Source organism: Cibotium barometz, chromosome 13 (genome assembly GCF_041138505.1).
Source record: "Cibotium barometz isolate CiBa-2024 chromosome 13, ASM4113850v1, whole genome shotgun sequence".
Classification (NCBI taxonomy): Eukaryota; Viridiplantae; Streptophyta; class Polypodiopsida; order Cyatheales; family Cibotiaceae; genus Cibotium; species Cibotium barometz.
Genome location: NC_141058.1, coordinates 51,871,717 through 51,881,614, shown reverse-complemented (window position 1 = coordinate 51,881,614; position 9,898 = coordinate 51,871,717). Strand labels below are relative to the sequence as shown.

Here is a 9,898-nt window from a genome sequence, read left to right as displayed (position 1 = left end):
AGTCAAAAGGCACAATATCCCGTTTCTAGTCTTCTTATTTTTTCTTATTCATGTTAAATGGCTACTAGATGCATATATTCTAGCCAGTCTAAGCGAATAGTTGAAATATCCTAAATTAGTAGTAGCTACTCAAAGTGAATATCACATCTTTCGACTATATGGACCATATTTCTATATGATTCTACCTGCGAATATAGTTGTGTATGTGTACATAGAGATACACACCCACACACATACAAGAATTTGGCCATAATAGCCGAAATAACACGATATCCCGTTTGCAAACCTCTTAGATTTTTATATTTGCATCAAATGGCTACGAAGGTGCAAGCATAAGTATATAGATATATAGAAATAGATATATATATATATATATATGTATGTATGTATGTATGTATATGTATATAAATAGATACATATTTATACGTATATACATGTATTTTCATGCTTTGCACCTTCTTAGCCATTTGATGCGAATATGAAAATCTAAGAGGTTTGCAAATGGGATATCAGGTCTTTAGGCTATCATGACCAATTGCTCATATGCTTGTACCTGCTCTTATATAGAAATGTAAAGCATATATGTGGATGCGTGTGTGTGTGTGTGTGTGTGTGTGTGTTTGTGTATAAAGCGTATATGAGATATATATATATATATATGCTTATGGATATGTTTTGAAATGTGCAGTTTTTTGTATGGCAAGGACTAAGAGAACTGCCCGTAGGCAAGGCAAGGGTCCCGATGTTGGTACAAAAGGCTCATTGTACATGTAGACATGTTGCACAAGCACCTCCTTTATAGTTGTCCTTTTGCTCTCTATCTTGAAGTCTTTGATTCTACCCTTCCATGACGTTATGAAAATGTTCTTGCTACTTGTATGTTTTCGCCTTCTTGGTTTCATAAGCACCCAGGTTCCCTTGGTTATGTGAACTTGTGTCCATTGGTTCTGTTCATTGTGACTGTGTTGGAGATAAGTACAGAAAACACTGATGATCTAGGTCTCCTTGGCCTTTGAAGTGTTTCGTCAATGTCCTCTGATGCAAGGTATGACCGACATGATATGAACCGATGGTTTGTAGCCATTGTGTAGAAAATGTACAGAACTGAAAGATTAGAGGAGAAGGATGAAGGAAAGCAATGCGTAGCTAGGAGAATGAAGAGAGCAAAACGAGAAGAAGAATACATACGAAGGTAGTTCACTTTAAAATTTCCCTCCTCGACAAGTAAAGACAAGATATCGAGGATGAAAAATTCTCCATATGTACTTGGGCAGGCATCTTCAATGCAATTTCTGTCAGATTCTCCAAAAAAGTTATATATTTAAGATGAATACGATTGTTTTTGGAATATACATAAAAAAATTTAAATAACTATAGCTAATTTTCAACGTTACGTTGCCTGCTTGCTCATTGGTTGGCAGCTATTTTCTCTCTCTTCTAAAAGGCCCTCCAAATGACCTCCGAAATGTTCTAATGATTTTTATGCCTATTAAGGTATTTGTTGACTTTTTATTTGATGAAGAAATTAGACTCACTTCAAAAATGTTTATTTGCAATTCAAATAAGGCATTGGACTTTTTGGACGATGGTTGGGATAGGAGAAAAATAGAAGGCATCATTTCTGTTTTGGAGAAGAAGTCAATAATTTGCAAGTACATTATTAGCTCTCAAAACTTCATTGCAACTTTTCACTACACCAAATATCATCATGATAATGGAAACCTTATTCCATTAGATCAAGGTTTGAAGTCTGATCTTGAGAATACGCCCTTAGTAATGGAGATATATTTGGAAGGAAAATTGCTTACAATGCTGAACACACTATCTAAAACATCTCTTTCTCAAATTAGACAAGAACTTACATATGAGGATATTGAACAATTACCAAAAGATTATGCATTTACAATGGATAATAGAAAGGTAAACCATTTAACATTTACATTCACCATTTAGTATGTTATACAAAATATTTTGTAAGATACCACTAATATTGTTTTTATAGGTGCCAAGACAACAAGAGAAAATGACTTTCTGCAAAGACTCTATCTCTCATACTATTCACTTAATTAGTCGTTGAATGATGATAATCAAAGCATTGTAACTCCAAAAGCAATTTAATATATGAAGTATTTTTCATCTCAAAAACAATGTCGAGTATCTTACAAAATTAATGTTCATGTTACAATTGTAATAAAGTATTTAAGGTTGGGATGGATGCTGTTGTGATGATGAGGATGTGGCATTAGGTGGTGGCCGGCCGATGAGATGTTTGCTGATGACAAGAAGAAGATTGTGAGGAATGGCGATGAGGTGTAGATTGTGTCTCTGTGAAAACGTGAATGTATCTGGGGTGGCCTTTGATTAAGGCTCTCTTATGCTCTTTCCGTGTCTGCCCACAATCAAGTTCCTATACTTCCCTCTGGGCCTCTATCTCAACCTTTCTCCTAGATGCTACCCATTCCTCCACCTCTTTGTTAACCTGTCATATTCTTCCATAGCTTGTTGGTGCAATTCAGCTTCCCTTTGGTACTGGAACTCTCGTTGATGCTCTTGATCTTCAGCTTCCCTTGAAAATTCATCTTCTCGCCTGATCTCTTCTTCTACACAATTATGGGCAGCAACAATAATTTTTTGTACAGTTGTAGTCCTAAATTGTTTTATGTCCATCATATTATAATCATGCAAATGAAGTTCCTGTACACAAAGGGAAATGTTTTGTGAGAAGCCTCATAGCTACATTAGATGATAGAGATGTATGTTATAAACATCACTTACATCACGAATATGAAAAAGCCTCTTTAACAAAAGAAATGCACTTAAGGACGTCCTCCATCCACATCTGACATCGCCAAGCTAGACTAGCACCCTTATCCTTTGATTTTTCATGTTTTGAACAAGATTTGGCTCCAATAGTAGATGTTCCAATACACTTGCAAGCTTTTAAGCACATTTGAGGGGTCAAAAAAACAAGCATTAGTTTATCCTACTTAAATCTATATACTTGTGGAAGAGGGAAATGTCAATAGAACTTACTCTCTAATGCGACCATGATATCCTTGAACATAGTTTGCAAAATAACATGTATTTTGGCTAATATCATAAAGAAGAGAACTCCAATGGTTTTGCTGAAAAAAGAAACAGGACAAGTGTTATAAAAAAACACATACAAATTACCTAATATATGTCAATCTATAACTTAACATGAGACTCACTCTTCGTGATAAGATGTGACAATTATTGTTGCTAGATCAAGCTTGACAGTTTGGAACCAGCCCATGAGATCCAAAAATGATGTCTGGTTATTTTGCAAGTGGGCCAATATGAGGGGATCAACGAAATAGATACAATTTTGTACCTCTTCTAGTAAAAGTGATAAAACACCCCTAAAGGCAACAATAAATAAAAAAATAAAATTGGAATTTATGAAAAATTAGTCTACTGGTACTTACAGCACAATCATGGGCCATACCATAGTGTCACCACAGAGTACAACTCTGTTTGTAACTTCCATGAACCCGCAACACTGCATAACATGCAAATCTATTGAATAGATGCTCGTAAACAACTCATCTGTCTCGAATCGTAAATGCCACTCTCATCGGTGTAGCTCTCTGCAGAGCATTTAATTCTCTGGCATTCTCTGCTTCTATGGTGTTAATTTTGATCTGTCTCTTATAGGCTTCTCAGGTTGCATCAAGATCTATAGGATCTTCATTAACATTTTCACCTTCATTGGCATCTCCATGAAACATGACCCTAAGGGGGTCAATTCCAAGAAATATGGGGCGAGTAGGATGCCAATGAGCATCTTATTCCTTGGTACTAACCCTGTGTGCAACATGGACCTAAGGGGGGTTAGTTCCAAGCCAGCAGGTTGCCAATGAACCCATATCACTTGGTACTAACCCCATTAGCAACATGACCCTAACAGACCACAATACCTTTAGATAAGGTTATTACCAAGCGATAAAGAGCTCGCGGAATGTCTACGAGACCCTTCTGCCATTCGCCCTCCCCCACCCCCCTCGCCCTCCCCTTCACCTACCCTCCTCGCACTCCCCTCTCGCCCAGCCCCTCCCTCACCCTTGCCTACTCTCCGCCCTTCCCACCCACTCGCCCACCCTCCACTCTCGCCTAGCCCCTCCCTCACCCTTGCCTACTCTCCGCCCCTCCCACCCACCGACCCACCCACTCGCCAAGCACTCCTGCCTCGCCTGCCTGCTGTGCTCTCTCACGCTACCTGCTTGCCTGCGCTCTCTCCTGCTGCCTACCTGCGCCCCCCCCCTCACATTGCCTACCCTTCGCTCTCTCTCTGCCCGTCTCTCTCTCTCCTATGCATCTCTCCCTCCCCTCCCTCACACCTGTGCGCCCTCTTGCCTGCCTGCACCCCGCCCTTTATCCCCTCCATCTCTCTCTCTCTCTCTCTCCTGAAGGTCAGCACCATGTTGAGACCAACCCTGGTCTGCTGAAGTAACAGTCACCACAGCCCACAAGGATTAATGCCAGAAGAAATTTCATGGAGGAACGTATGGAAAAGCTCGAAAAGATACTAAAGGATTTGAAGAAAACCACGGACAGCAACCTCAACACTGTCCAGAAGAGCCTCCTCGATCACATTGCTAAGCTGGAGACTGAGGCAGAGAACAGACAAAGAAGCCATGAAGGAGGAGCTCACCCAGACGATTACCAAAACCTTGGAGGGCAAGATGGAAGCAGTAAGAGAAGGATGGGTGGAAGTGGTCAAGAAAAACATTAAGAAAGAAGTACAAGAGGACACGCACATGGTCCAATCCACACTAGATGAAGAGAAGTACAAGAGGACATGCACATGGTCCAATCCACACTAGATGAAGAGAAGATGAGGAGAATCCGTCGCCTAAACATACGCGTGACAGGTATTCCAGAGACAGAGGGGTGCACCCCTGAGGCGGACAGCCGAAACTTATGCATAAAATTAGGCCATGTGGAGGATGCACCACTTCCTTCACCAAGATATGGAGGACAGCCCCACCCAAGGACCCCACCCAAAGTAAAGCCCTAGTGCTACAGTTTGCAGACGAAGTGAGCAGGCAAACCTTCATGAGACAAAGAGTTATTCTGAGAAACCTACCAGGGGACCCCATCTACTTTGATGTGATGACCTAACTTGGATGCAGAGACAACATAGGAAATCATGCATGCCACAAATTAAAGCAGCACGTGCTAAAGGGAAAAAGGCACATTACAGAGATGGCCATGTATACATAGAGGGCAAGATGGTGGCATAGCACCATATGGCCTATGGGACACAGGAAATTATCAAGAAGCACAAGGAGATATATGCAGCAGTTTGGAACTGCAATGGGACTCTATGGACACATCCAGGCAGACTAGAGGAGGTTATGGAGAACCGGGCCTCTATGGACACATCTAGGCAGACTAGAGGAGGTTATGGAGAACCGGGACATATCATGTTTCTGACAGAGACACATGAAAGCCTAGAGAGAGGCTTACCACAGGTAGCAGGGTACCTATGGGAATCAGTGTATAGACAAGGGATGCGACAGGGCACTTCCAGAGGCTCAGGTGGGATCGCTATACTATTCAGACGAGCACTACACAGGCATATCAGGGTGGTGTCAAGAGACCCAGAGGCACGCTACATGTGGATTAGCCTACAGCTCTCAGGGGTGAAAACAGTTTACTTGGCAATATGCTACTTCCCACCGAAGGGGTCGAGATTCAGCACAGGTCACATGGAGGACCAGATTGGAGGAGGAGAGGAGAGAGGGGCCCTTCCTAGTGAGTCTCCATATGCCACTCTATCCGCAGATATCCTACACTATTCGACCATGGGGGAGGTTCTCCTGATGGGGGACTTCAATGCACGCACACAGAATCGACAGTGTGAATCATTCGACTTCACAGATCCCCTCATCCCCTACAGGCACTAGACGATGTAGATGCATGGACCATGAGGATGTCAAAGGACAGTGGGCCAGATAGTACAGGTTATGGGCAACACCTTCTGGACTTGGGAGCTAGACACCATCTCGTTATTTATAACGGGATGTCACAATGGCCAGAATCGACAGTGTGAATCATTCGACTTCACAGATCCCCTCATCCCCTACAGGCACTAGACGATGTAGATGCATGGACCATGAGGATGTCAGAGGATAGTGGGCCAGATAGTACAGGTTATGGGCAACACCTTCTGGACTTGGGAGCTAGACACCATCTCGTTATTTATAACGGGATGTCACAATGGCCAGAATCGGGAAGACTCACATGTTTCCCATCATCAGGAGAGGCTAGGGGATTCCTTCTAAGATAAAGAAGCAAGCCAAATCAAGAGGTAAGAAGTAATTTTATGGTTTTCATTAATATTCTCAAAAGATTTCACTTCTCAATTCCTCTCAAGCTTGAGAAGCTATATGTTCTTATATAATGCACATGCCCACCACCATGCTCATGAACTATCCTTAATGTTCAATGTAGAATGTCCTTTGAGAACATCATCAAGACCTCTCAAATTGTTCTTGGTGACCGGGAGTAGGATTATGAAGAGATTGCTTCTAGTAATATCGTGATGTCAGATGGTGAACGATATGTTCATCCATCTCATTTTGCGACAGACAAAGTCATGAGGAGAAGGCTCAACCGTTGTCTTAGAAAGATCCCCAACTGCGTGCCATTAGAGTAGAGGAGAAATGCTCAATACACTCAAAAAAGTGTCACCTTCTCCAATATAGTTATGGATTTCTTTGTTTTTTGTATCTCCTTACTGTGACAACTCTAAGCCACAAACAACGGATTTACCAAGCAGTCAAGTGCTAGTCGAGGATTTACCAAGCAGTCAAGTGCCAGTCGAGGATGATGGAGTTGAGGAAGAGGTGATTATCGATGCAATGGAGGAGAGGGCAGAGGCCAAAAGGAAACATTTTCGGCTAGTACATCCCTTGTCCCTTTTGATGCGGCACCTATGAGTATAATCCCATTAGAAGCCAGTCAATGTAATGAGGATAAACATGGAGACTTTTCACTTCCTTGTATGCCCAGCTTTACTATGGCATACCAATTCAATTATGTATTATTAACAGACATAATGCATCATTTTAATATTCGTGATGAAGACTATTGCTTGGTTGCTTTAGCAAATTATAGTGAAGTAGACATGGGGTGGGTAGAGTAAGATGTTGAAAAATACCTCCTACTTAATCTTGCAATCCAGGACTCTAAGTATCTTCCTAGCAAGGAGATTCTAAAGGACATGTTCAATGAATCTAGGAGATATGAAACCCAATCACCTTTTAAGGAGATTCTAAAGGACATGTTCAATGAAGCTAGGAGATATGAAACCCCATCGCCTTTTCTAAGGAGGAGGCTACAGTAATTGCAGTCTGTCTTGGTTTGGTAGAGATGGGCAAAAATACAGCACCTACCAAACATGAAGATAGTAAGTCTACGATCCCTTGTGGACGAGATCCATGCTTGAGGGTGACGAAAATCAATAGGTAACAATAGATATTTTTTTGAGCTATTAGTATTCAATTTATGTGTATTTGATTGATTAAACGTCTTACATGGCTACTAGGTATTTGTATATAATGATGAATTTCTGAAGAAAGCAGAGGCTCAAGATCATCTGGTGCTAGCAGTTCAAAATCAATAGGTCATCGAAACGATGTTGGTCTCGCTAAATATATAAGACATTTGAATCATCAAAAGGTACATACAAATTATGACACTGACACTTAATTATAATTGACAGTTAGTTGACTTGAATCATGATGATTACAATTTTGATGTGTAGATCATTATATTTCATAAATAGTACTCAAAATACAATGCAAAATTTTCTTTATTCGCATTGAAAGTACTCTCTAGGTTTTGTGGTGGATATGATGTGCCTTTGAATGCTGAGAAAGTGGTGCTAGTTGAGAAATAGTTTGCATTGTAGGTGTTTGGTCAAGGGCATGGATGTCAAGCGCTAAGATGCCCCTACTACCTATCATACACAACTCATGCTATTGCATTGGGAATTAAAGAACCAGACACATTGTCTCCTTATGGGAAAAGATAACTGATGAGGACAAGAAAGAGTCGGTGTGTTCCTCCTCCAAAATTGTTACCTCAAGAGGTGCAACTACCAAGAATAGATCTCCCGCAGATAAAATTGAAGAAGAAGAAGACAGAAGACCACTGAAGAAGATCAATCCCACCTCCTCCAAACCCTAAGTCTTGACTGAGGCCACAACTCATGGCGCTCTTTTGTAGATGACTGATTCCAGGTGTGTTGTTGCTTTTCTTTATTAATTAATTGTATTGCATGTGTCAAGATGAGGACTTCAATGTGTCTTTTTATTGTGCTCTATGAATCAATTTCCTATAAGTCCATTGATGTAACTCTAGAAGACTATATTGGCCCGATTCCTACCTCCACCATGTCTAGTGTGCTTAAAGTAACATGTTCTTGTAATGTGACTTCTCCATGCCTTGAGTTGACCATATTGACAATGAACCATATGTCTTTGCAAAGTATGGTGCATAATTATGCAGTATATGCTACAGTCAATGATAAAAGAAAATCATATGTATGTATAAATTAGACTTAAAGTATTGAGATTCTTTTAAGTCTTTTACGTTATGACCGTGTAATGAGTTACATGATGCCGATCACCCCCTCATGCTACAATAAATGCCTTCTTCCAAGTCTCTTATATGTCACCAAAAAATTCAAGCTCACTGTTGCTCCATTTCTTTTTCTCCATGAATTCAAAGATTTTGTCAAGTGAAATCCACACATCTACCTTCTCATTTTGGATTGCACCTGCATTTGCATTGTCCTTGACTAAATTATGGAGATCTTTCCATTGATTAAACATATTTTGCATGTTTCTATATTGACTGTCTTTGAGGTAGTATGACAAAAATCTTCTAGCTTTAACACCACCTATTGATGGTTTTGTTGGTGACTTGTTGCCCCCCAGTGACCGCTTTTTTTCCTCCTCAATTTTGGCATGGCCCCCATGTAATTGGTATGATAGCACGTCTTCTATTACTTTGATCACTTTTAAAGATTCTTTTTGAGGCTTTAACTTCCATGCAAAACATATGTACAAATACACCACCTTCTCTATTATTCTACACAGTGCATGCAATGTGCTTATGTGCACTCTGGATAGAGGAATATCAAGCACTAGTTTCAAATTTCCATCTTTTAAATGCATGTCTGGAGCTTTGTTCCATTGCACATGATCTAAAGCCTTGGCACTTGACATGCAATATAGACATGGACTCTTTGCATTTTCACCTTTTCTAGCGTTATACATGCATTTTAGAGTCTTCAAATCACCTGCCATGTGCCACTCCACTGTATAGTCATCGAAACCATCCACATGAAGTACCCTTCCATTTATTTGCTCACTAATCAATGATGGTGGGATCGTAGTTTGATGAAACACCCAATGCAAAATTTCAAAGTCTTCTTTATCCAACCAGTGTCATTGTCAAGTAGCTCATGTTTAATATAGATTTCATGCTCAATTTAATTCAATGTAATACACAATCATATTTAATGATTAAGGAGATACCTTAAAAGACCCAAGTGAAAATATATTATTCTCTGATTGGACACTAAAATATCTTATATCATCTTTTGTAATTGATGGGTCTAAGGCCCTGTTCATTAGAGTGATAGTAACCCTCTCCATTTTTCTGTCCTTGAAAATCTCTCACTCATCCAGTTTTAAAACAAATTTTAGAACTCTGCCACATTCTTCTTGACCAATCTCAAAGAACTGAACTGCATACCTTTGCAAAGCTTCAAAATTAAAGAAGATGTTTTTGTGCTAGTTAACGACTACCTCTCTATCTTTAGCAACATATGTTGCTTCAATATGTATTGGTCAACCAA

The 9,898-nt window shown here is 40.2% G+C and overlaps 1 protein-coding gene across 1 annotated transcript; it reads right to left on the bottom strand.

Moving 5' to 3' along the window:
* Positions 1-8,699: 8,699 nt before the first annotated feature.
* On the bottom strand, positions 8,700-9,671 carry LOC147632811 (uncharacterized). Its single transcript, XM_086807046.1, has 2 exons — positions 9,575-9,671; positions 8,700-9,478 (listed from the first exon to the last, which is right to left on the bottom strand). Exons 1-2 carry the CDS (start codon positions 9,669-9,671, stop codon positions 8,700-8,702), a joined length of 876 nt encoding a protein of 291 aa, XP_086663172.1.
* Positions 9,672-9,898: the final 227 nt, after the last annotated feature.

Excerpts from the sequence above, each read along its gene's own strand:
- LOC147632811 (XM_086807046.1), bottom strand. The coding sequence starts at position 9,671 with ATGAACAGGGCCTTAGACCCATCAATTACAAAAGATGATATAAGATAT. Across the intron at positions 9,479-9,574 it reads TTCACTTGGGTCTTTTAAGG|TGGATAAAGAAGACTTTGAA; the intron begins TATCTCCTTAAT and ends AATGACACTGGT.